The sequence below is a fragment of the Centroberyx affinis genome, unplaced genomic scaffold (genome assembly GCF_046629955.1).
Source record: "Centroberyx affinis isolate AG114_WGS23_722 - 3 ecotype Tasmania unplaced genomic scaffold, CSIRO-AGI_Caff_v1 ptg000801l_1, whole genome shotgun sequence".
Lineage (NCBI taxonomy): Eukaryota > Metazoa > Chordata > Actinopteri > Beryciformes > Berycidae > Centroberyx > Centroberyx affinis.
This window is the reverse complement of record NW_027279405.1, coordinates 258,763-285,945: the sequence shown is the minus strand read 5'-3', so window position 1 is coordinate 285,945 and position 27,183 is coordinate 258,763. Positions and strand designations below refer to the sequence as shown.

Here is a 27,183-nt window from a genome sequence, read left to right as displayed (position 1 = left end):
TAGAAATAAAACATGTCAAAGAAATCTGCTGGTTCACCTCAAGTTTGACAGCTTCTGGAAGCTTCATCTGAAGAAGTCCTAGTTTGGGAGTGTCATCTTTTTTGTCATTGCCCCCTTCCCACTCTTTCTCAGATTCATCATCACTATCCTCCTCTTCCTCTTTCTCCCCATGGATTTCATCTTGTCTGGAGAAGACTCCAGGTTCTATCAGTCTTAGCACTTTCCCAAGGTCCTCATCCCCAAATACCCCCATTACCAGTAGCGTATAGAACAGTCTAATCAGGGGAACCAGAAGAAGCTCAATGCTGCCCCCTTCAGGATCCCTCACACCCTGTCCCACGGCCCACACTGCTGCAGTCAGCATCTCCACAGTCAGGTTCTTCAATATGTCCAGGGGGATTTCTGGACTGTCAGTACAGACTATCTCAAAACTAGGACCACCACCATCACTTTCACCACCATCTCCTGCCATCCCATCACTCCTAACAAAACAAGGAGTGGAGAAGTGCATCCGTGGCTTGAGGGAAGTGCTATAGCCAATGCTGGGAATGCCGTGTGGAGGTCGACTGCCCCCTCCGATCCCACCGTTGGCAGAGCCAGGGTAGAGGGTGATAGCTCTGGTCTGGTCTGTCATAGGGACAATGTACTCCTTGTTCATCATGAGACGTGCTGTGGTGTGGGCGCTAAGGTGAACCTAGAGAACAACAATAAGAGTACTCATTTATAGTCCTCCTAAGACCCAAGTTAGGAAACCTCGTTCAGTTGTGTTTTAATGAAACCCAAAAAAAAGCGCTGACTCCAACGCACCATTACCTGAATGAGCAGCTGGTAGAATGCTGAGCGGAGTGGGCCAGGGAGGTGGGGACTCTGAGTGGCATAGAGGACTTGTGATTGGTCCAGGTGACTGCAGAGGGCGTGGCAAACTCTGGTGTTGCCAAGGGCACAGAGGGAGGAGTAGAGGAGGAGGGTGTGGTGGTGAAAGGTCAGGAGGTCATCATGTTCTGACAGCTCCAAGATGTCAACACACCTAGACATAATATCATCAATAAGTCATACATTGGACCTCATGACTTTATCCCACATGCAATGAGTCAAGTTGACAAGAATGTATTTTTCTTTAGCCTGGGGGACTAGGAAAGGGAAGTTTAAATAAAAACATTGACATTCACACACACGTTCACACCTGGGAGCTGCAGCCGCAGTCTTGAAATGTGGGCTACCGAGTAGTTGGGGATTGAGTGCTTTGCTCAAGGACACCTTGATGGTAGTTGTTGAAGGAGGGGACAGCGTGATTTGTTTAATCCCCCACACACATTTTTCCAGCTGTTCCAGGGATTCAAAATGGCAACCTTATGGCCGCATGCTTACTTCTCTAGAGATTAGGCTACCACTGTGTCCTTGACAAGTAGGAGATTTCACATCTTTTGACTTGAGTTTTTATATCTTCCATATAGTACCCCAAAACATGAAAAAATGCTCAAAATGTATAAATTTGTATCCTGCATTCTGTGTTTCTCTAAGAGATAATTGACAAATCAACACAGATATTTACCTGTATTACATGAATTTGTAAGCCCAACTCCAAAAATATTTTTTTTTCTGTTCTCTGACCTGTTTTCATCAGGGATGTGAAGGGTCATGACCTGCAGGCGCTCAGAGCATTGGACCCTCCAGCCATGGTGCTCATCTGGTCGGTCTACCATCACCCTTAATGCATGGCTGGGTACCCGGGTCCACAAGACCGGGATGAGTTGCTGGACCTGCAACCTGGGAGGGCACTGGGGAGTGGCATTCCTCCTCTGGCTGCGGAGCAGACCTGCTGACAGTGGCATCACGTTCTGGACAGAAAGGAAGATAAGAAAAAAGAGAATAGAGAAGATAATCAAAGAGTCAATCAGGCAACAGATTAAAAGCTAGAAGGCACTCAGCAGAGCACAAACCTCCACCAATGCTGAACAATTCTCCAACTTGCAAAGCTGCAGCCTCCACAATGGTGCGTGTTTGTTTATTGTTTGTCTTCCGGGTGTGATTTTCCAATTAAATAGCATGTGAATGCAATGCTGGTTAGCAGCAGTTCGACCTTGCCACCAGCATATCAAAGCAGCATAATTAGTTATGGCTAAAAAACAATAATCATCCAGTGGCAAAAATCACTGATCCAGATCATCACCAATCTCTAATTAACTGATCCGTGGGCCAAGGGCTATCTGTCCACAAAATTTCATCCAAATCCGTTTGCTACTGTTTGAGATATCTTACTAACAAACAGACAAGGAAGAAAACATAACTTCCTAATGAGAGGACTATGTGCCATGGCATGAGGGCAGATGAGTGAAGACATAAAAGAAATAATAAGCAAAGTATATACAAAATATCATTACCTTAACACGTCCCAGCTCAAACTGAAACATGTTGCTGGTGGTGGGCTTGACAAAAACCGCAGGGAACAGCCTTGTACTAGCCTCCACCTGGTTATAGTGCAATAGTAACACCTCAGTTTGGTAATGCAATGCAACAGGAGATACATTCTTCACTATGATGCTGAATAATATGTCCAACAAAGTGTGATACAGTAGAATAAATAAAATAGTTCAATATTTGTATATTTTAATACATTCTTAGTGATAGAAAGAAATACTGTTATGAATAGAGTGGAAAGACACATCAAATAGTTTCCTGTGTGGCCTACTTGGTAAAAGGTGGCCATCTCTACTCCGCTGGAGGTGAAGGTGAGCAGGCCAGTGGCTGTGTCGATCAGACAGCCTATCTCCAGCCCCGTGCTTCTCCTGCTCTGAGACAAGCCTGTGGCCTCTCCAGCACACACCATATAGCAGTTACACCGCTTCACACTGTGCAAGAGGACAGGGATATGTTATGGCTAATTGGTCATCAAAGCACAACTGAAGCACCAGTGAATTTAAGCAGCAATGGAACATCCTCTTTTACACCAGCTCAAACAATATTGAGGTTCTTACTATCAAATGTTCATAGTTCATAAAACAGACTAGGATGACTATAATTAAGGAGTAAATTGCATAATTATGACAAAAATCTAAAACATCTGTCTGTCATAACCATTTAAATGCATGGTGAAGTCTGCCATGCCAATTATCTAACTGTCCTTGTACACTGACCTCTCCTGGACTTTGCCACTGTCATCTCCCAGGGTGACAGTGACGGTGCGGGATTTGTCGGGGTCAAAGGTCAGGTCATGTTGGTGGAAGTCAGAGGTCACCCAGCCCACCCACACACTGAACGGTTCCTGGCCTGGAAGCACCCTCACTGAGTAATAATACTGAAAGAGACAGGCAATTTGGTGTTATTCTTCTATATTAACATTCGCCATTTAACTTTTTTACTGTGACTAATTGAGCATTGATATGACTTTATCAACCAGCGAAGGGCTGAAGCACACTGCATGTACCTTTTATTCAGTTTTATTGCACTCTGAGACAGTATGAGGCCCAATATTTTGCCCTTACTGTCATCGGAATAACCAAATGAAAAAGATCCATTCAAATAGATATGACTACATTCATTCTTTCCTAATATAGAAATTCCTTAGTAGCTTTGTATTATTGTATGTTCTGTGGTTATAAAGTTAGGAGATGATGAGATTATGAAGGTCTTACTGTGGAGCTCTGGATCAGATGATCTTTGTCAACAAGGACATCTTCCAGAAGACGGGCAGATGAGTTCATGCTGACTAGGCCTGGTTTGGTCTTCTTCAACATGAACCTTACAAACCAGAAATACACAGGCACGCAGCCACACACACACACACAGACACACACACACACACCGCAGAGTGCAATTGTGAGACTGTCTGTTTCATATCTCCCTCTGTGTATCTTTTTCATTCTATTGATTTGTTCTCTTTTCTGCCATTTCTGTTGGGAAACTTCATTCCTGTGTTGTTTCATAACTTCTCTCATTTTGGTCACCTTGGCATAAAAATACAGACAAAAAAAAACCAAACGCAACCTTTTTCTCTTAATAATAGGACATGTTCTCCCAACTAAAATAACACTACCAAAGCAAATGTTAATGCGTTTGTGCTTCTCCTTCATTATTAAGAAGTCCATACGCTATTCATTGCATTCTTTTCCCACATCATCAGCTTCTCTTCAACCTACCGCTGTTTGAGTCTGGATGTTTTGTCTTGGCTGTGGTCCTTGTGGTTGAGCTCATCTCTTGAGCCAGCAAAGCCATGAGCAGACTTCATCAGCACCTCAAAGTCAGAGTCCACCTCCTCCAGCTCTTTCCTGCCTGAAAGGACACTGGGAATTAATTACATCAGGGCTCTGGGGAGCTCAAGTCTAGCAATTCATCAAGGTCATAACAGTAAAATATCAGTAATCTGGATTAATTGCAAAGAAGCCCTAGCCAAATCTTACGCATTAATTATGTCACTCAATTTCCATCTTATAATAGCTCTATGATTTTTACATCTTGCGGCAAGGGGAATGTGATTTTCTATTTGAACTATAGCTCCAAATTAGTTATGGCAAACCCAACAAGACCCTACGGCAGGAAAGTGGGTAGTTTGAAAAGTCTTCTCAAGTGGTACTGTGACCAATGTAAATATATTTGTTATGATGTGAGGTAACATAATTCTTACCTGGAGAGAAAGAGTTGGCGGCGGCTGTAATCACACCCCCTGCAGGGCTGGTGAGGGTGGCAGCACACTGGACGGGCATGCTGAGACGGTAAAAGTCCATCTCACTGCCTCCACTCTGGTGTGCAAAAGACCGCTGACAGACCCTCAGGCTGGATGAGGCATCGGCTGACCCATTGACTCTGCTGACCTTAAATGAGAGTTCCAGAATTAAAGACTGACTTGTTTTCCATTAACCAGGGCTATAAGCAACCCTGGGTCTCCAAGTGTTTTTTATTCCTCTCAGCATTATTCCTCTCCTAGAAGCCCATATCTACATTCCATTTAATATCACACTATCCTACATGCTTGAGGATAAGGAACATTCACCAAGCTTCTAGGCCCAAAAGATCCTGTATAAACTGTATAAACTAACCAGTAAATTGTGATGATCGGGCAGTATGGAGGTAAACTGAGGCTGTCTCCAGCTCATCCACAGGGCTGGGTCTCTGGCCATGTTGACAGCAAAGGGCTCATAGCCCTCCTGAAGGCCACACACAGTGAAGTACTGCAGGGAGCCCACCTGGCGGCCGAGGTTCAGCCTCCCCACCTGGTTCACCCCAACACTGACCACTGGCAGCAGGCCTGGGAGAGACGAGGAGGGAGAAGAAGAATAACAGAATAGAGTGAAAAATCTTTTTTGTCTTGGATAGAGTTTGAAATTCAAATCAAACTCTGGTCTCCTGATTGAAAGTCTGCAACCTCCCTGCGGCACACTTTTTTTTTCTGTTCACCATTTTTCACCCACGTGAAAAATGGTGAACAGAGCAGCCGACCGAACAACCTACAATGCGATCCATAGAGCCCCTACTGTCGCAGGGATAACAATTACCATCAATATCTCAGTGTATCTTCTGCAGTTGTGCTTAATATATCAAGTCGATGTAATAGATTAGCCTGGTTCTAGCGATTCAGAGAGTCTGGTGTTGCTCCAGCCAATGGCTTGTTCTCACTCGCCAATCAGCGCCTTTGTGGGCAGGATTAAAGTTTGAACCATTATATTTGTTGAAATCACCCCCTTAATCAACATATTGCAGCAGCAAAAGGCTAACTAGGAGGCAAGCTCAGGCTGAATAACGGAGCGGTAAAGAAATGGCCATTCAGTCTGAATATCAGGCTAGACTGTTTTAAGTTAAAAACTGTTCCAGACCGTCTCTGATATCGAAGTCCTTGGCAGCCAGCTCTGATCCTCTGTCGTTAAACAGCACCTCTCCATTGAGTGTGACAATCATGGTGCATTCAGCCATGTCCGCCAAACAGCCCACCACATCACCTCTCTGCCAGGGACGTCCCAGGGGCTCACCTCCCTGATGATACCACTGGGCCTGAAAGTGAGGGAGGGAGGGAGAGGGGGGGAGAGAGAGAGAGAGAGAGAGAGAGAGAGAGAGAGAGAGAGAGAGAGAGAGAGAAACAGAAACAGAGACAAAGGGGAAAAACATATTTTTAACTGTTACTACACTATGGTCAGTTAAACATTAAAGCTGCACCAGGCAACTTTGCACATTGGCGGCTCCAAATGGCCCACAAATCATGTAACACAGTGTCAGTGAACTGCACATAGCACACTGCACATTTCTCACCTTAGATCCATCAAAGACATACGCCTGGTCATCTGAGCCAAGCTCTCTGTCTAAGGTACAGTCCGGCCGGGCCCAGCCCACTCTCATGTTCCCTACTGTCACTACCTCATACTCAAAGTACCACTTCCCCCGGGTCACAGCGTACGACTTATCTGGCCGGAACACTCGGCACTTCTCAGCAGAGGTGCGACATGGGTCTGGCAGCGATGCTGCAAATCCAAGAAAGGGAAAAAAATATGGATAACTGATTTGCACAATTCAATTCCCATTGAATAGACGGTGTATATACTGTATGTATTTGCATGTTGACAAATGCTGCAGTAGTCTGAACATTCTACTTCATACATCTGTAAAAATGGGGCAGCTAATCCACTGAATCATTTAATTTTCATTTCATTACAAACACAGAGCTGTAACTCGATTCAACTTACATTCATTAGCACATACTGGTTACAATAAATACAAGAGAAATTAAATGTGAGGTATAGCTGATAAGGGCAGTGAAAGGGTTTTGAGGCATACTTGGTTCCTGGTTGAGGGGCTCCAGGCTGTAGCCATAGGCTAGGAGCATACAGACAGTCTCTCTGACACCCTCCCTACCCAGCCTCCTTCTCTTCTCATCAAGAAGGCTGTAGGGCACGAGGTGTGGGCTCCGCTTGGCCTTCACATCCTGAAAATATAGGGGCAAAGAGTCAGAACTGGCAGCTACATGTACTGGAATAAAGTATAAATCTTTTTGGGATACCAGAGCAAAGTGCTACTGTGTGGATACTGTGTGTTTAACTGAGAGATCATGTACTGGGAATGTATAGATTTGACTCCAGTTTGCTTCAACTCATGTCCCTCCTCTCTTTTCCATTTATATTACCTGTACCATTTGAAAATACTTAAAAGGTGTAACGATTAATTTTGAGTTAGGCTACATATAATAACTGAAAGTAAGGACACTTTGAATACAGCATGCAATTGCAATTCCTCCAGGACAGGGTCTCTCAAATTCAGAAACACAAAATGCAACATAAACCTGTTGAACTCCATACGTCCATCCCTGCCTGATGCGCTCCCTCGCCCATACATTGTGGTCATTTTGAGCCAGCAGGTCCACCACTTCCTCCAGGGCTGGGCTCAAAAAAACCTGGCTAAGGTCTACTGGGGCAGGCCTGTAGCCACTAGGCTGCTCATACCTAAGGAAGGAAAGGAAAGTGGTGAGGTTCTAGTTTTGCTTTAACAGTTATGAATAAGAAAGATGAAAGGATTGAAATAGTGCTTGTTCTTTATAAGCCTTTGCAAGTTAACTGTTCTAAATATCTAATTATAATCTGACCCTTTGTTAGCAGAGGAGTTCTACAAAACGGGTGAAACGGGTAAAAACAAGCGAAGAATGCCAAGTTGATACTTGAGTTCTTTCCCAATTGTAATGGAGAGATTGCAATTCTCAGGAAAGCAAGCACAGATAAGCATCCTTATATTTTGAGAGGGACTGTGTGCTTGACATCACATTCGCAATCAGTTAAGATGCTCAGCTATTCATTTTCCCACTGACTTTCCCTCTCTGTTTCAACCGGCTCTGTACTACAGACTATAACACCATTTGGACGAGATGCATCCTTCTCATAATAAATCTTGGGGCTTCTAATTTGTTCTCGTCAGCCAAGTTACGTCCAGGATCCTTGTGTTCTTTTGTTCTGGAATTGTGCTTTGGCCGTTAGATATTACATTAAATGCATCAAATGTAAATTGAGAAAGGAGACAAGGGTTCAAGACAATGATGTAATCCAACATCATCTTGAACATGGCAATGTTACATACTTGGTGGGAAGCCTCATGAATCTCACTCCTTCATCAGCATGGTCATCAGCCAATCCGATGTGGAAACCAAGAGCAAGGAGTGTCCTCCATTGGAAAAACAACAAAACAAGCATTCACTAATCATGGAAAACAGTCCTTACTACATAGGCCGTCACAGACACTAACTAGTTGATGTCTCTCAAGTGGAAAATTTCAGCGAGAGAAAGATCTTATTGTTGACATGCATCTGCGTATCTGAGTACGTCTTTAACCGCAAAATGAAAATCTATCAATAAATCAATCAAGAAAAATTAACTAGATTTAAATTATCACCATGACACTTGTTCATTGCATGACAGAGGCAATGGAGCTCACCTGAGGGTGTCCTGAGCCATCTGGAGGTTCTGGTTCCTCTCCTGCTCTGGCAGCTTGGAGAACTCCACCAGACAGGGATCATGCCTCTTTCCCTCATCTCTCATCTGTATAACAAAAGCTCTGACATCTTTCACACTGCTTAACCAAGCAAAATCCAAGCAAGCTGGACCAGGCAAGTTTACACAGCATGTTAGTATTAAGTGAAAGGGTCAGATGATGTGAAACAATCATTAAAATTAGTGTTCCTGCTCTTTTCTTACAGGTCCATGTGTCCATCCAAGATCGATCTTCTCCATCACCCAGAGCTCATGGATATTCTCAGCCAGTCTCTCTCGGATATGCTCTAGTTGTGGGAGCAATACTACCTATGAGGGTAATACAAGTGAAGAAAAAGATTATACAGTTATACGTATACAGTTACAAGTATAGTGACATGGTAACATCAGCTGTGTGCCAATGATCAGCTTCAAATGTGATGTAAATTTAATTTGATCTAAAAATAAAAAAATTCTGAAATCAATAACTATAGCAATAGCAATAAATAAGAAATGCCCTTTCTGTGAAAGAAACAAAATCTGTTTGATTGTGCTGATCCGTACCTTGCTGATGTCTACTGGTGTGGGAGTGAAGGTAGTCGGTGTGAGGGTAGTCGGTGTGAGGGGTACTGAGGGACCAATGAGCTCTTGTTTCCCGTCTCCATGATCCAGGGTGTATCTCTGACATGGCTCTACCTTCAGCTTGACTCTGGGGAGCAGAGCCTCAGAACATGGAGCAAAGCTCGGCGGGGGCAGGAAGCGGAACTCCCCATGCCTCCCTCCAAACAGGAAACGAACCCTGGTTTCAACAAATAGGACAAGGAAGAATTGATCTCATGACATGATTTAGATAGAAATGCATAGGTTCGATGCTTCACTAAACTCTGGACTCAAGTCTTTCATATTCATAATTAGTTTTATGTACCGTATAGAAAGGCCCAGAAGAATAGATGTATACTGAATACAGACTCCATGCATCAACTTAAACTTTGAGAGGAAACCAAAAGACATCCATGGAGGAGAGTTAAACACAAACACATCACCACCACTGACTTGACTCCAGCAGAGAAGCTGACCACAGGATAAAGGAGTCCGTCGGTGTTGAAGTTCTCCAGCATGCCCTGGACAGGCAGACCATTGACCCGGAAGGAGATGCAGGGAGCAGTGAGGTCAAGGCAGCAGCTGACCACATCCTCATCTTTCAGCAGGTGAGGGAAGGGAGAGCTCACTCTGCGACCCACAAAGCCTGAGATTTAGGAGGGAGACTCTTAGCCTTTAAACATGTTACACCTATCCTCTCAAACAGTTCAGTTTATAGTAGCAAACACCACTGGGACCACTGAGTCTCTTCCACAAATACTTCAGTATTCTCTGGTTTGAATAACAACGACTTCTTTCCATTTCTGAGTAAACAGACTACAATTCATGCAGTCTCTATTTCTGAACAAATGTAGGATTGAAAAGAAATGAAAAGAAATGAAAAGAAAAACTGTACGCCAAATCATGTATAACTTTCAGGTATTCCCTTTGAGTCTTTTGCACTGAAGTGAAGTCATATCCAATGTATTCCCTGTCCCTGTACACAGATATATTGGTATGTGTGTGTATGTACTGTATATAGTGTTTGTGTAGAGTGGTTGTTTCTGCTGTTTATCTTTATATACATGCCACAACACGTTGGTGCATTTTTAACCTTTTTATATGAAATAACCAAAAACAAAAGCCATTTTATTTTTTATTTTTTTCAGAAGAGTCACCTTAGATTTTTTTTATCTTTATATTCCATACAGTGCACAGACATGCACATACACTGAATCAGCTGTTTGAACCCACCCTCACCTGACCAGAGGTGAAGCCCATCAAAGCCGTAGGAGCAGAGGTCATCTCCCACCCCAACAGACCCCCAGCCTTCTCCTCCTGTGGGCCTGGGCCGGTAGCCCTCTGTGCAGGCCCAGCCAACACGCAGGTGGGTGGGCTCAGCTGTGAGGAAAGGGTCCACATGGTCCACAACCAGCTCATAGTACCACCTCCGATGCTGGGCTGAATCTTCCCCCATAGCCAGGAAGATGTTGGGCCTCATGCTTTGATGGGCAGAGCAGAGAAGCAGAAAGGAGACAAGAGAAGAGAAAGAGATGGTGGCTTTCTGTGGTCTTCAGTATTCAGTATTCATGATGGCTATCTTAAAGTAAAAACAGTTTTATTAGTTATGTTTGTTTTGTTTACTGTATAATGTTCTTTAAAGACTCTATAGACAACTTTTTTGCTTTAACTTATCATTATGAAGTAAATGTTGATTGCACAGTGTAACGGCTATAGAATAATGACACCATCGGCGTTTAGATTGGTTCCTATAAGCCTCGCTTTCACTATGCAATTCTGTCTGCCACCGGGCACGATCTCCTGGGAGAATGAAGGCTCGACTTACAGCACAAAGGAAGTGCGTCATCCATTGCGCAACCAACAGAGGTCAGGTACCTATCCCCAGTAGCGGAAATGGCGGACGGTGGAACAACCACATTGACAGTGGAAACACTACCCTCTATCATAGCACTGAGATCGTTGTTTCTAGTTCAAATTGGGATTGTTTCTTGCTTTGGACAGTAGTAGTTTGGACAGTAGCCAGGCTGCTGGTGGTAGCGTTAGCCATGTTGCTAACGTTTCTGGCTGCTAGCGGTAGCGTTAGCCATGTTGCTAACGCTACCGCTAGCAGCCAGAAAACGAACCAGGAGCTACAAGGAAGCCATCTAAAGAAGAAACATCTAACTATGTTTGTTTCTGGCTGCTAGCGTTAGCTATCGTAGCTAGCGTTAGCAACGTTAGCCATGTTGCTAACGCTAGCTAACGCTAAAGCTAGCAGCCAGAAACAAATGATCCATTGTCCGTTTGATAATCTAAACAAAGAACACGTTTTCTTGCAGGCCTTTCTAAAATGAGCAGTGGTGAAAGTTACTATATTGTGTTATGATCAAGGAGTTGAGCAGATAGATGGTTTGTTCTATTGCGCAGAGCTAGGCTCTAACAGAAAGCGATCCAGTTGTCTTTGCAACAGCAGCGCAAACAACAATACCACTTGGAAACACTAGAGGGGGACAATGGGGGGAAAGTTGAAAAGTTGTCTGTATCCACTTTAATATAATGATTAATTTCAAAGAAATTTAGCATATGATCGTTGAGAAAAACAAATGTTACAAACTTGCTATCTGAGACCAATAAAATTCCTGTTGCAAGTGGAATAGGCCTACTAAATTAAAATCCCATGCAGTAGGGAACTAGAAAAATAATACTCACCAGACACATTTATCAACTCGTGAAAACTACAGGTGCTCAGGTGCAGTGAAACTACATTGATATTAAAAACTCCACCTAACACCTTAACACCAAAGTGCTGTGGTAGTACAGTATTGTTGTAACAAACAGAATTGCGGAGAAAAAAAAATTATGCATTGACTTAGCCACTACAGTTGGAAAATCACCCATGCACACCACCTAATAACACATGATGAAATGGAAATGCCGAAGATAATTTGGGAGAAGAGTAGGAGGGACAACAAGTCAAAAACAGGACAAACAGGTCTGGCTGACCAAGCATCTGGAAAATGAATGCCAGTTCACCAATAGCAACACTTGCCTTGCCCTGACAGGGTCTAACAGCAGTGGAGACATGAGAACAAAAGTAGCGAAATTGGGAGAATGGAGGAGTCGGGAGAGAACTATGAGCTGGTGAAAGATTATGAAAGAGATTAGACAGTATGAGAAGATGGATAAGAAAGAGAATAGTATGTTCGAAAGAACATCTCAGAGAACTGACAAAACGAAGGCGAGGAGGAGAGGATGGAAGAGGAGAGGAAGAAAAATGAGGAGAGAAAGGAAGAGAGAATGAAAGTAGATGTACTAATGAGGGATTTAGCAGAAGAAGAGGTAAAAGTGAGAGAATGAGAAATGAAGCTGGGGGAGGAAGAGGGAGCTGGAAAATGGATTGCACAGATGTGAAGAATGAAAAGGAAAATGAGAGAGAAGGCCTGAGGAACAAAACAGGCTGATGGATAGAGAGAAAAAAAATCATAACGAAAGAATTGGGATGAGACTAGGAGGCAGCTGGTAAGGAAGAAAGGACAGATGGAGGAAAAAGACAAGCTCAAAGAGCAGGCCAAAATGTTCAGAGACAGAGAAAAGAAAAGGAAGATGATGAAATCAACTAATCAAAAGTTTGACCAAAGAGGAACGGAGCTGAGCTGAAAAAAGTTGGAAGCTTTCAAAGAAAGGTTGGAGAAAAAAAACAACAGATGAACTTTAATGTAGACATGATGATGGAGAAAATCCCTCAAGATCATAAGATGATAGAGCAAATGCAATAAACCATACCTACTCAGGCAGAGGGCAAATTTCCCAAATAGATAGATAGATTGTTTATTAGCCACACGACCAAGGCCGGTGGAATTTGTTTTCGGTACAGTATATTAAACTCTGCAGCACAATGCAATCCCCCTGGAAGAGGTTGAGAAAAGGTCATCGCTGCTTTGACATCAGCATTTTTGGTCTGATCTGTTAAGAGAAATGGAACCGGAACAGCGAACAAAGAGATGACACTGAGGGAGAAAAGCAGCTCTTCAATTAACTTAAGTCCAGCAGAGAAAGGATGAGCCCTGTAGCATAGAGACATCTGGAGCATTACTAGTGTCAAGGATGTGGAGATCATTGTGGATGGAAGACTTAGGGGATACCAAGCCTGAAGCAGTGAGATCTCTACAGATAAGCAGTCCTGAGCTAAACAGAAGCATGAGCAGAGAGAGTTAGAAAAAGAAACGGACAGCCATGTTTAATTGGTTCTCAAAGAGGAAGTATTTGAAATTTTTTGTTTGTATGTTTGTATGTTACGTCTTTCAATATTTCATAAATTTTGTATACATTTTGTATGACTGCTTGTTGTGTATAGTGAATAAACACAATAGGGCTGTAACTAACAATTATTTTCATTCTACTGATTATTTTTTTGATTAATCAATTAATCATTTAGTCTATCAAAAATAATGACGAATGCCCAGTGATGTCTTAATTTTACTTACTTAGTCTGAGCAGCAGCCAAGAAAACCCTAATGTATTCATTATATAATGATATGAAACAGAAAAGCAAGCAAATCTTAGCAATCGTGAAGCTGTAACCAGCAAATGTTTGGTATTTTTACTTGATAAATGATGATTAAATCAATTAATCGATTATCAAAATTATAATCAATAAATTTTCTGTCAATCGACTAATCGGTTAATCGACTAACCATTTCAGCACTAAAACACAAATACAAACAAATTGAAATGAATAGAAACAAAGAAACATAAAACAAACAGAAGCACATCTAAAATAAAAGAAATGAATAAGAAAAGCAAAGAGTAAAACAGAATAGAACAGCACAGAATGCAACAGAGAGGAATGGCTCAGAACAGATTACAACAGAACAGAGCAGACATATTTATAGAAATCAATCCAAAGTGTACCTGGTGACCTGGTTAACCAGGCGTGTTTGGAGCAGCAGGTCTCTCTCTGGCAGCAGACTGTCACAGATGAGGTTCTGGTTGGACCGCACCGCCACGCCATGGCACACACACAAAGAGCTCAGCACCTCCAGCACCTGGGACAAAACCAGTCAGCATCTGATATAGGAACGGCTCAATAAACACATGGCTATGATCCCACATTAGGGGACGGATGAAAAACTGTTGGCTCAGATGTGCCCATACTTTTGCATCGTTGCATCTTTGGCATCAATACATTTCCATAGATTTCATCAGTGCATAAAATAAAACGTCCAGTGTGAAAAGTAATATATATGATGCTTAATAATTTACAGTAGAATCAGCATTTCTTGAAATGACCCAATGTCATAATTTTTTTTTCTTAGAAAGCTAAATTTGGGTGAGCTACTACATGCCAGTAATTGGTTATTTTGCTCCCCAAAGACATAAAGCATTTATATTAACTGTCACCTTTTCTCAAGCAAACACATGCACATACATACCCCACATACACATAAAACCTTGCACACAGTACCTTATGATTGTGTCCATGTTTATCCAGGAGAGAGATGATGGAGTTGATGTGTCCTTCTTTGATGACATTGAGTGCTTCAGGACTGTCTACCAGGACACAGTGCAGAACCTCCAAGACTCCTATACATGACAGAAAAGTATGACTGGTAATTAAATGTCCTGAGTATATTGCATACGCCTATGATGGGTTAACGAATGCCATCTACAGTCTGTGTGAATTAACAGGGATGATAATGTAGATGATGTCTAAACAACAACAAAATCATGCTGTATGTAATCAACATCATAGAGATCAACATTTTTTTTATCTTTTGAGTGTTTAGCAAATTGCAAATTGCAGGATTAATTGAAATCCAACCAACCAGTGGAGGCCTCCAGCCTGTCTAGCCTGCTGATCAGCCAGTCTAGAGAGCCTGAGAAATGGGCACAGTTTTTACGATTCCCCCGGATCAGAGCAGCTGAAGGGCAAAACAGCAGGAAAATTCACATTAGGTACTACATAAAACATAACCTGTCATTCATACAAAATAATTTGTAAATTATGACAATAAAAACATTTTCAGTGTCTGGATATGCATGTGAATTCTCACCCAGTAACTCATAGAAAGAGTTGAGGATGTTCTCCCACTCTTCCCCTGTGTCAATCTGAGCAGCCTCAGCAAAATGAGAAGCTCTGCTGTATTGGTGTAGACGGTCGATACAGTCCAAGACCAAACCTATCACACCCTGAGAAGAAAGGCGGAATATACGAGAGCTATATATGTAGAAAAATGACTAGCATATCACAAACAGGACAAATTCATTCATTCATTCAGAATTACCTCCTCTTGAAACAGGTTCTGCCGATTCTTTAGGGCTCCCATGCTGTTCTGCTTGTCCTCATGGCCTAGCCCCTCCCCTGGAGGCTGGAAATAGCCAATTAGATCCTGCAGACTAAACCACACTATCTCCATTGGTAGATTGACAGAGGGGATGTTTCCTTGTTGAATAAAACCATCCAGTTTCCTACAAAAAAGAAGGTGGATAAAGAATGTGCAACAAAACATCAGTGTTGCTTAAACTCCGTTAATGAGATGACTGTCTAGCTTTCAATTACAGAAGCTGTGGTACTTTACCGTGGGAATTGGTTCAGTAATAGCAGTGTTCCTGTGATACTTATGCCATGGTACTCTTTAGTAGTTTTATTCTATATTTATACAGTGGGAAAACAGCAATAGTGATGGAAAAGTGGAGACACAGGACAGAAACCTCTAGCAGGAATCAATCCCAGCTAGTGGAGGCACATGCAGTATGTTGTTGCAGATGTGGGGGACTTTACTATGCTACTCCATCTGAGTGCTACCATAAGCACTTTGGCATTCCTGTGGTACTTGGGTAAACTTTCCTGTGGTACTTGGGTAAACTTTCCTGTGGTACTTGAGAATGTTCTTGAGGTATTCCTACAATATTTGCTTAAGGTGTTCCAAGACAACCAAATTCTGTGGTAATGTACCATAAGATCTGTGGCACACTACTATTTCACATGTGGTGTGTGGTAACATCTGCAGTATACCACCATAGGACTTATGGTACCTTACTACAGAATTTGGTTGTTCTGTGATACCTAGATCGCGTACCATAAGTATACCACAAGAACATTTCCACAGGCTTGTGCTATAAAGTCACTCTGGTCTTGCACATACTTTTTTGCAAGACTGTTTTAGTCCCTACTTCACGGTTTTACTTTTGAGCTACCACCACGTCTGTGTAACCATGTCCCTCTCTGGGCTGAGGTATCCAGGATTGCTGGAGGGTCTTGGCCTACAATACCTGACAAAGCGAGTGAAGAGGAGAACAGCGCTGCGAATGAGTCTGGCAGTGTGAGACTCTTCCCTCTGAGAGCGAGATAGGGTCAGCCCATCATCCATGTGACCCTCGCTGTGCATAATGGCCTAGAAAGAACATAATTTTCCGTTATTTTATCTTGGTTCACACAGTATGCTATACTGTCATTTAGTACATTTACAACATCACAACAAGGCAGTCAATACAAAAAATGAGCCTTACACTTCTGGTAGATCAACGATGATTCCCTCACATATTAATACTTTTGACTCTTATGGTTTACCTTTCGCTGCACCCCTCCCATGCGGGCGCACATGGCATCAATAGCTTGGTAGGTGAGCCACAGGCCGGACTCTACATGCTGGACGTAACAAATGGAGTCTCCATACTTGATCGCTGGGGTCCCCATGCCATCCACATCCATCTTTGTGCCATAGTCAAGCTTCTCCTATAGGCAGAGAATGTCAATTCAAACCATATGAAAAAGTATTAGTTAGAATACACACATCATAAACAGATGTGCTTTCAAGATGGTGTGTCACACCTGCTTAGAACTGTACTTAAACATACCATTGAATTAAAAACCTCTCTATGCTGGATTTCAGCCTGTGTACTAATCAGAACAGACTTGAAAAAGTCCAGTCTTTGGCATGTGACCCCTGACCTTTGAGGGTCGGAAGCAGAAAGAGGTTGTGTTGACGTCAGCCTTGTCCCGCTCCACCAGATGCAGGCCCTTCTCCTCTGTAAGACCTAGGTACCTCCCAGTAGTCACATGGCGCAGTCGGAAGGGCTGCCCCCAGCGTGTGTGGCTACCACTCCACCTGAGAAACATCAATATCATTTTTTTCTTTTTTAAAAGGAAACTGGCCAGTCCACTACTTTTCGTATTGTTTCATTACTGAGAGGGTAGAGAGGCCAAGAGGAACACAGAGTAGGGGAGACACAGGACTCTGGTAGGATTCGATCCTAGGCCAGAGGTGGTAAATATGGTTCCAGAATCTCTATATACAACATTCAGGTTTTAACATTAGCCTTTGAGGACAGAAAACGGTGAAAAGAGTCATTCTGGGCACAGTGACCAGCAGCAGTGTTCGCAGTATTTGATATTGACTCCCTCTCTAGCCTTTTCAACTGGCATTTTCTTGTTGTTTGATGGTAGGGTACATGATGTGACTATTTGTTATATTTGTGTTTTTTGTTTTGTCTTTTATTTTAAGACCCTCTGCAAAACAAATTTTACTCATGAAACAATGCAAAATTGAATAAAATTTTTGATGGGGTTTCCAAATAATAGGCTTGAACCTGTAGAGCTCGAACACCTTTCTGCCTATGTAAGGGGCTAAAAGTTTGAAATTGTAAGTGAGCTGATCATTAAATTCCATGCATACTTACACAACACGCAGAATCTCCAGCCTCCAGAGAGAGCGGGCATGACTGGACACTGCTCCAACCTCATAATGCATCATCCTAAATGGAGAAAGACTACATTACCACAGAAGAAGAGGACACTGATTTGTCGAGCCTGTATGAGAGTAGACAAGTCTCTTTAACTGACCTCCGTAGCTCCTCCCCCTGTTCTGTGGAGGGAATGGTCAGACACGCGTCACTGTGGCCGTGGAGTAACCGCAGTGTGTCTCCCCCCTTCAGGTATCCTAGAATTTGAGAGACCAGAGAATATCTCCACTAAATGAAACATTTAATTCAGGAATAAGCTTAATTCACATCTTGGAAACAAGCTATTTGGTGGCTATAACTGCTATCTAAACAAGACTAATTATTATAGCCACCATATAACAGATGGTGTACTTTATAGGTACAGCTCTTGCACTGATCATCATCAAAGTCTGCTTAATTATAGTCAAGAACACCCTCTTATGTATTAAAGAATTGCACCAGTGTAGTTGTGCTTTTGGCTCATTCCCAACATCAGTTTGCATTAGTAGAAAGACACTCAACATTGCTCAAATGCCTCTTTGAACAAACAGATTGCTTGGACAGAACATATGATTTAATAGATCAATGGTTTGTTTCTAAATATGTTGAGAGTGCAAGAAAAGAAACTTGCCTTGAGCAACTCCACCTCCAGAGCAGATGGGAGCGACACTCCAGAGAGTCTGCTGGAAGGCTGCATCAACAATCAGACTGCCACTAAGGCTTTTGTTGTCGACTGCACTGCCAAAGGACAGGTGCTGGGAACAAACAAAATCGCAGTGACAAAAATGACTATAAACTAAATTCCTGATTGTTCTCCTAAAATAGCTTTTACTGTACATAGTTACTAGTTTATTTAATCACTGAACACATCACAGGCAGAAAGGATACACAGACAACAGATTGACAACAACAGGGAGGTGTAACAGGTAGTCTGGTTCTGCATGGTTCAGAAGTGAAGAGGTACAATAGACATAAGTATCCCATGGAATGGAGATGGCAATCCTAAATTTTCAATTCCATATTCAAATTATCAACTTCAAATTTAAATTAGCATTGTTTCTTTTTTTAAGTTTTGGATGTCATATAATATGGCATGACAACCTCTATAAATAGACTATTATTGTTTAATTCCATGGTATATATTAAATAGGTTAGGGTGTTTCTTGACGTTTGAGGTAGTACGTGCAGAATGTTGCAAATGGGAAGTACTTTAAGCATGGTTTATGTCATTTAGGCATAATTAACTCTGAACTTTGACCTAAAATATGAACTGACTCACCAGATATCTCTCTGAGGAAACGCTGACCAGTATGAGGTCATCTCCAACACGTACCTTCTCACCCTCTGACCTCTGTCTGGATGCTGGGTGGACCGTCCACCAGCATGCCTCACCTGAACCACACATGCACACACACACATACAGAGAATACATAAAAAACTTTGTGTAGTTCCACATGCCTTATATCAGTTATATCACTATGAATGTGGTAAAAATTGTGTGAATATCTCTGTAGATACAGAAAAGTACACAGCATAACAAAACCCAATGAGATAGTGACTAATATTATAATTTGTTATCACCCATTTAAAAAGGTCCAAGACACCAAACACATACAGAGAATACATAAAAAAGTTTGTGTAGTTCCACATGCCTTATATCAGTTATATCACTATGAATGTGGTAAAAAATGTGTGAATATCTCTGTAGATACAGAAAAGTACACAGCATAACAAAACCCAATGAGATAGTGACTAATATTATAATTTGTTAACACCCATTTAAAAAGGTCCAATACACCAAATACCTGTTTTATCCTCTTGCAGACCAACATCAAATGCCAGCTTATCAGTCGAAGAGTCAGACGATGATAAGCAGCTGAGATACTGGGGGTAAAAATGAACAGTGGATACATATTTCGACGCTAAAAACTCTTATCACATCCTATAATGGGAAGAAGAAAAAAATAAACTGTCTCATCTTTATTTGTGGTATATCAAGATCCCTCACCATGCCACTGTATGAGTGTTGGAACAACACTGCCTGGCCATAGAGAAGGGTACGATTGCCACCTCCAAGTCCTGCCTGCAAAACACAAGCACTTAGCACATTACAGGAAAACACATGTAGTGCGAAGAGTGAATAAACTCAAAGACACAAATAGAAATGAGTAGAAATAAATCTAAAACAAATAGAAACGACTGAGAAAAAACAGAATGGAACAGAATAGAGCAAATATAAAAGAAATGAAGATAAGAATACAGAACAGAACAACTTCAAGGAACATGCCAGCATCATAAAATGTGTCTCTCATGCTACCATGTTTGCTTGTTACTTTAATAAACACCAGCTGTTCACCATTGCAGATGGCTTATTTGTCAGTGCTTTATTATCGGATTCTGTTAACATTGTGGCTCCCAATGACTGCAATACAGTCATTTAAAGAGTCTTAGTCAATATTTTAAGTTCAAGTTAATGTATTTGTACAACCCTTCATCATGAGCATGTCTCAGTGATGAAGACACTGAGTCAATATTTACTGAATAGTATAACAGTCAAATAGTATTATAGTCAATTCTATTTACAGAGAGGGTTAAGGCTGACTTGAGATCAGTTTCTACTGGCACACGCTATGTAGTTGGAAATGGCAAAACTGGCCACATGCCAGGATTTTTGAGTGTGACTTTTTGAAGTATCTTGAAATTCCAAGAGATTATCCTGCACGAATGATGGAATGAAAGTCACAATAATAGTGATAAAAACACACAAAAATTAAGTCTCTGGAGTATGTTTTAGATGCAGTGGGAGCAAAGAGATAAGTCAATTTCAATTAAAAATGTATGCTAAGGCAATGGAGGGACCTTGATTTGCCTGGGGTAAATAGAAAGTCAGTGATAGCCACTGGAGATGAGCAAACTACTTGATGACACCCGTATTATTCATTAAGATATAGTACTTTGTAACACAAAAGCCCAAAGCAAATGAATTTCAAATAGGAAAGAAAGGATTGCATCAGGTCAGAAGAGAAGAGAAGAGAAGAGAAGAGAAGAGAAGAGAAGAGAAGAGAAGAGAAGTAAAGCTCACCCCTGCAGCTTGGTCATTCCTGTTGGCCAGCATCTCCTGCAGGGCTCGGACAGAGAGACACTGGGCCAGGACAAAGGCGCACACAGAAAGATCTGGTGGAACATTCTAGTGAAAAATATAAAGACAGAAAATAGTTTTGCATCAGTCGGACTTACGGTGAGGGAGTTACTCCCTTACAAAGGCTTACATTTTGGAACTTTAATTATAGCGCCCCCATTAGGTCGATTGAGGCCATATTTGTTTGGCCAGCAATGACCACTATTATCTATCATTGTGTCAAATGGCATGTCTCTATGATGTACCATCTAATGGTAAACTTAGGCGAGGCAGAAGAAGACTGATAATAATAAACCAATACAAAAACAATACGGTTTCAGCCCTACATGCTTGAACCCCTAAATATATAAAGTAGGGATAGGACAATGTATCGAAATTCAATATATCACAATACAAAAATGTGACAATACATTTCGTAAGGTAGAAAAATGAATCGTGAATTAGCTAAATCTTTTCCAAGTTCTCCATCAAAATTATTTTATTTGCACTTTGTAATGACATTTTTTAATTGTTGTTTACATTTAGGCAAGCAAATGCCATTGCTAGAAAGATTTGTCTCAGAAATAAACCTAATTCTGCACAGTCATACTTTGTTGTCACTGAACTTTTATTTATTACATTACATTGTGGTTGTATCAATTCGTGAACCCCATATTGCGTATCAAATTGTATCATGACAAAAGCATATCGTCCCATCCCTAATATAAACAGAGCAATTGTTGATGTTCTGCATAATTTTCTAAATTAAGTTAAGATCTTGGTTGTTTAGTGATATCTAAGAGTCATACTTATAGACGATATTTCTGTATGGGTCAAATATTCAGAAATTCTTTATTGATGAATTTGTGTCATCTTGCTTACTGCTTGCTGAAACATCAACATGGACTGTATTTCCTATTCCAAGAGAGATGGTCAACTATCAAACTGCTCTGGTAATGATGTTGAATGAGGATGTGTGAGCTGGATCTCTTTACCTTGCAGTTGGAGGTGGGCTCCAGGCAGCAGAGTCTGCAGCCGAAGCCCTCAGCAGCAAGACAGAGCTTCAGAAGCTCCTGCTGGGAGGTGAAGGTGCTCTGCAAAACCACCTCGTCCCCCTGACCAGGCAGCACACACACACGCACACACATATAGATCACAGTAAACACAAAGTCACTTGTGCATAGGGGTTACAGATTTCCACTTTGACATATGTGTAAAAGTAAACCAATATTTTTAGACTTAAGTCACCGATAGCTGATATTCAATATCTTACATCTGACCTTTTTCATGCTAAACAATTAGCCTACATGTATTCAGTGTTTCCCCCAGAGTTTTATTCTTGTCAGTATGGAAAAGCCTCTGAAACAGCATTTAGACCATAGGGACACAACAACACTAGGGCTGTGCAAAAAAAATCGATACAGCTGAGTATTGCAATATTTTTTTCCTTGATACTGTATCGATTTTCCAGCCCCTCGTATTGATACATTAAAAAAAATTATTCATGTTTTAAACAGATTTAAAATGTCCTTAAATTTCCCTCAAATCCCTTTGAATTAAATAGTTTTGACTCAATTTGTCCACTGAGTTATCAATATAATGTGATGTACATATTAGACTACCCAGGTGGTACACAGCAAGTTGTATTTTCATCTTTATTTTTAAATTTTCGGTAAATTATGTAGAGTACTGCAATGTATCGCAATATGTATCGTATCGCAATGTAACGTGATACAATCGTATCATGACCCATGTATCGTGATACGTATCGTATCGTGAGGTCCTTGCCAATACCCAGCCTTAAACACTAATACAATTATTTTAGGTGGGTTAGCAGCTCTTACAGGCAGGGTGACCTCTGGGAAACTCTGGGATAAATTACGCGTTTAAGTGAAGAACTAATTTTCAAAAAACACAACTGAACAATAAAATAAATAAATAAAACGTGCAGAGAAAATAACATTTAATTGCAGGTTTTACACATTGATTTTGTGTTGCTGTGGCCAGAATTGACTGACCGATATCTGACATTTAATAAAAAGCCAATATCGGCGTGATATATAAGCAAATTGGTATGACCCTACTGTAAATACATGTAGAGCTACACAAACACTATGCATAAAAGCACAAATGCAAGCAAACACACACAAGCATGGACACACACACCTGCTATCACGCACAACTGAAATTCATTCTTATCTTTATCTCAAATGCCGAATGAACCAGGTCAAAGGAATTACAATTTCCACAATCTATTTAAGGACGGCGTGGAGAGGGAGAACAGACGACTGGTCTCCACTGTCCAACCAGGACTACTAACACCTCTCTGTACCCAGGCTGCATGCCACCATGTTGGGGTGATACTGCAATGTCTGACCCCAGATTCACCCTCCTGCCCACTCTCCATATCAGCAGCACTCTGGAATCAGTCAGTCACACACTTCCCAACGCTGAGGCAGTATGGGAAATTCAGAGGGCTGGAGGACATGGCTCTTCTTCAAGGTACATTTGGGCGGTGAAAGTGCACTAACTCACAATTCATTACCCAAATGTTGGGAGTCCTGGGTGCTGGAAATGCAAATATTCATGCAGCTCACTCAAGACTTCCACAGGGCTTCATTTGGATTAGAAACTGAAGCCCATTTATGATATTTTATATGTCAATCTGTAAAGTTAATATAACTATGAGGAGATATCTCAATAGTATAAAACGTGTGCCGATATTGGCACAAACTGGATGCCATCTTTGCTTGGCAAGTGTGGATCCAGTCTCCATCACCACTACTTGTATTTTTTACTGTGTGTGTGTGTGTGTGTGTGTGTGTGTGTGTGTCTTACATCTTCATCCAGCACTCTCCCTTATCAGAGGGCAAAGATAACAAGCTGTGAGAGGAGGACTCACTACTAGGGAACAAAGATAAGAACCTCCATGATCTTGCAGCAAAGATGATAAAAGTTAAAAATAAAAGCCATCAGTGAGCTTCCTTTACTGTACCTGGCTGTCTGGCAGTGATTAAACAAAATAATTTCAAACATAGCAAGGTTTTGACTAAGATAGAGAAAATGATGCCGATGTTATCTACTTAAGGATGAATTGTGTGCCACAAATCAGAAATAAGGAAAATGTTTTTAGATAATCAACAACTTTTAATTGACAGAGTTGTGCCTGCAACATAAGGTCACATTTTATGCTGATACTCAACTTACTATGAAGTGACTAACGTTATAATGTGTCACTAAAATGTCTACTGAGTTTCAGGTGACACAATAGTGTGAAAAGTAGTAAATATTCAATGTCTGGGCTAGGGTTAAGGTTTGGTTTAGGTTTAAAAATGAGGTCAGGTTGCATAGTGACTATGATAGTCTGTAAAGATGCAGCAAATACGTTAGGCAAGGGACACTTTGTTGAACATCTACTTTTTGCCACCTGATAGCCTAGCTAGCTGAGTCAACATTGGACTATCCAAACAAAGTGTTATCCAACATATTATGTTTAAAACATCACTTTAATCAATAAAAATCCGAACTTTTAAAGATGTGACATGATAACTCATTGACTCGCTTCAAACAGGTGAGCACCATCACTAGCAGGGAAGGTACGTTACCCATTTAACATCCTGAGCTAAATTATTTTTTAACTGACTGTAGTTTAGGTTAATGGAGGCCTAGTTGTATTCAGTTGGGTAACTCACTGACTCACCGTTCGCAGAAACTGGATTTCATCTTCGCCCTCGGAAGTGTCGGTCATTTTTTCAACCAAGCTAACAAAGTGTGGTTGGGACAGACGGTGTGGCGACGGTAGGAGGCTCAGACATAACGGACGCTTGGAATGCCGTGGTGGGCGGAGCCTAAACGCTAGAACTTTTTTTTTTTTACTCAACATATTTGTATCAATGATGAGTGTAAAAAATCAATTTGTTAATGCCAACAGAATAGAATAGACTACATTAGACTGTACTAAACCACACTAGAATAGAATAGAATAGAATAGAATAGAATAGAATAGAATAGAATGCTGTGCTCATTGAGAAGGTTATGTGGATACTAATACACGTGTGTTGGGGGAGTGTTTTTCACTACCTGTAATTAACAGTGGAACTGCCTGAAGAACTGAAGCTAATTGAGTATCATCTTTTAAATCACTTCTTGAAAGGCACTTCTCTCGATTTAATTTGATGTAATTGGGGTTTTTTTTTAATCTCATTTCATTTTACAGATTTCTTTCTTTCCTCTTTTAATCTGTTTTCTCTGGTGTTTCCTATTTTTTATTTCTGCATTGTGTTTGACTATTTCTATAAAGCACTTTGTAAACTCTGCTTTCAGATAAGTGCTATATATTTAGTTATTAGTTATTTAGTTTAGTTAACCACTGCAACTGCCAAGTGTTTCTGGCTCTAAAAGAAAAGAAGGGAATCACTTTGTCCTTATGTATAATGTATTTATTTATTTTCCCTGCCTCACATGTCTTGATCCTGTGTCATGTACATAAGACATTCTGCTTGACAAATTCAGTTGACTCTTCAGACTGTTGTAATGGCCTTGTAGTTAAAAGGTCTGAAAAGGTTTTAAGTTTCAGTTTTTTAATTTACTCCTTTAATTGTCTTGGTTGCACAAGTCAGATGTTACAAAGACCATTTTTATTTATTTTAGGTTTACATACAGCAGAAAGTTGACATTCCTTCCTCTTTTTTTCTGTGAAGAACCCAGATTGATTTGTTTAGTTTGGGTTAAGGTCTAGACTGAGTGAAAGTGAAGTGATGGACAATACATACAAAAAGAAAGAACATTCCTCTTCTTCCTGTGGCAAATCCAGATTAGAATATTTGCTAGACCAGACTTGTTTCTGGCAGGCAGCTGACAGCATATTGGGCATTATAAACAGTGAAAAATCCTTGTAGCCTACTGTATTTCAAATAAAATAAATTTGTTGTTAATATTCTGATCAGTGATATTTTTGTGGTCATGTGAATTTGTATTATATGACATTGCAGATGTAGATATGATCATTTAGTTTTAGTTTTAACAACTTGTTCACAAAGTTACACAAAGTTGACAAAGCTACTGTATAGTTCTCTTTATTTGGCTTTGCACAGTTGTTCAACTTCTTTTGTCAATTTGAAGTAACTGGTAGCTTGTGAAGCTGCGCTTTCAAATTAGCTTCCCGAATAATGCTTATACAATCCATTAATACAACAAATACAACTCATTTCACCAATATCTTCTCCCAATCATACAGTATTTTATTTGGCATCTGTTAAATAATTGCATATGGTGAAAAATGCAATTTAAAGACATATGTAATGACTTATCAGGTTGAAAAACTTCAATTTCAATTAATCATGAATACTTTATTGAATGAATTAATTACCTTCAAGTACAAAGTTCACCTCACTGAATTCACCAATAAGAGCCAGCAAGTTTATTCAAACATTTAAAGCAAGGTGTATACTGACTGACTGAATACCTTCCTCTGCCCACCAAAATACAACATAGCCAAACTCTCCACTAAAATGGGAAATTCTCTTGGAGGAAAAGGGATCAGTATCTAAGGCAACATTGCTAATGTGATTAACAGAATAGAAAAACCTAGCCAGTTCTTTTGGTGCAGTCAAAAGAAACTTTCATTGCTTTGGCAACTTCAACGACATTCTATCTTTCTTGCATGATTTACATATTGGCATTGGATGTGAAAAAGAGAATTCAAAACATATTTGATCCGTTATTCATTTCCTTACAGTTACTTAATATTTAGCGTTACATAAAGATATATAGTTTTAGCAGAAAATCATTTGCATAGAGTTAGCACCAAGTGCTGAGTACATACTGTATATCTCCAGTACATTTTTGTTACATTATTGTCACTGCTTTTAAATATTCCACATGGGTCACTGGGACATTATACAATGTGGAAATGCCTTGAATGCCATTTTTCATTTCATGTTAAAAAAAAAAAAAGGTATACATTAACAATGTCAATGTGTATTTCTAGCAATGTGTTTTTGCCAATTGCAATCCACTTTCATCTTCTCAAAATCCCTTATAGCTCGCATTCCCAAAACATAGGCATCGAAAGGAAACATGAAAACAAAACATGACAGTGCTGGACTCAATCGGACATCTAATCGCTGCGACAGATAAACAAAAAAACTACCCAAACTCTTCTGTTGATAAATCTATAGAAATCTAATGGCTATTGCTGCAAGCATATTTTATTCAACATATCTGATCCTCCCCTCTTTATAGATTCCTTAATTTCATCCAAAGATGGAGGGGTGGGGGATACACTTGTGGCTGGGTAAAGGGTCAACAGGTGTAGGGTCATCTTGGGGG

At 40.7% G+C, this 27,183-nt stretch overlaps 1 protein-coding gene across 1 annotated transcript in view; it reads right to left on the bottom strand.

Moving 5' to 3' along the window:
• The window catches only part of LOC139644888 (ryanodine receptor 2-like), a 70,575-nt gene extending 45,974 nt beyond the window's left edge, over window positions 1-24,601 (bottom strand). The window contains exons 1-38 of the mRNA XM_071520420.1: window positions 24,554-24,601; window positions 21,849-21,968; window positions 20,818-20,922; window positions 19,744-19,818; window positions 19,541-19,619; window positions 19,015-19,127; window positions 18,367-18,490; window positions 17,857-17,953; window positions 17,694-17,768; window positions 16,966-17,122; window positions 16,585-16,749; window positions 16,287-16,408; window positions 15,299-15,482; window positions 15,068-15,203; window positions 14,840-14,935; window positions 14,479-14,597; window positions 13,926-14,059; window positions 10,275-10,516; window positions 9,489-9,681; window positions 9,000-9,234; window positions 8,661-8,765; window positions 8,401-8,504; window positions 8,047-8,130; window positions 7,262-7,421; window positions 6,760-6,907; window positions 6,238-6,446; window positions 5,808-5,982; window positions 5,034-5,242; window positions 4,622-4,808; window positions 4,137-4,269; window positions 3,633-3,738; window positions 3,135-3,295; window positions 2,690-2,849; window positions 2,382-2,468; window positions 1,612-1,838; window positions 814-1,027; window positions 481-694; window positions 38-420 (exon numbers count right to left, since the gene is read on the bottom strand). Coding sequence (XP_071376521.1) covers window positions 38-420; window positions 481-694; window positions 814-1,027; window positions 1,612-1,838; window positions 2,382-2,468; window positions 2,690-2,849; window positions 3,135-3,295; window positions 3,633-3,738; window positions 4,137-4,269; window positions 4,622-4,808; window positions 5,034-5,242; window positions 5,808-5,982; window positions 6,238-6,446; window positions 6,760-6,907; window positions 7,262-7,421; window positions 8,047-8,130; window positions 8,401-8,504; window positions 8,661-8,765; window positions 9,000-9,234; window positions 9,489-9,681; window positions 10,275-10,516; window positions 13,926-14,059; window positions 14,479-14,597; window positions 14,840-14,935; window positions 15,068-15,203; window positions 15,299-15,482; window positions 16,287-16,408; window positions 16,585-16,749; window positions 16,966-17,122; window positions 17,694-17,768; window positions 17,857-17,953; window positions 18,367-18,490; window positions 19,015-19,127; window positions 19,541-19,619; window positions 19,744-19,818; window positions 20,818-20,922; window positions 21,849-21,968; window positions 24,554-24,601 — 5,685 coding nt within the window. The remainder of the gene's footprint in view (window positions 1-37; window positions 421-480; window positions 695-813; window positions 1,028-1,611; window positions 1,839-2,381; window positions 2,469-2,689; window positions 2,850-3,134; window positions 3,296-3,632; window positions 3,739-4,136; window positions 4,270-4,621; window positions 4,809-5,033; window positions 5,243-5,807; window positions 5,983-6,237; window positions 6,447-6,759; window positions 6,908-7,261; window positions 7,422-8,046; window positions 8,131-8,400; window positions 8,505-8,660; window positions 8,766-8,999; window positions 9,235-9,488; window positions 9,682-10,274; window positions 10,517-13,925; window positions 14,060-14,478; window positions 14,598-14,839; window positions 14,936-15,067; window positions 15,204-15,298; window positions 15,483-16,286; window positions 16,409-16,584; window positions 16,750-16,965; window positions 17,123-17,693; window positions 17,769-17,856; window positions 17,954-18,366; window positions 18,491-19,014; window positions 19,128-19,540; window positions 19,620-19,743; window positions 19,819-20,817; window positions 20,923-21,848; window positions 21,969-24,553) is intronic.
• Window positions 24,602-27,183: the final 2,582 nt, after the last annotated feature.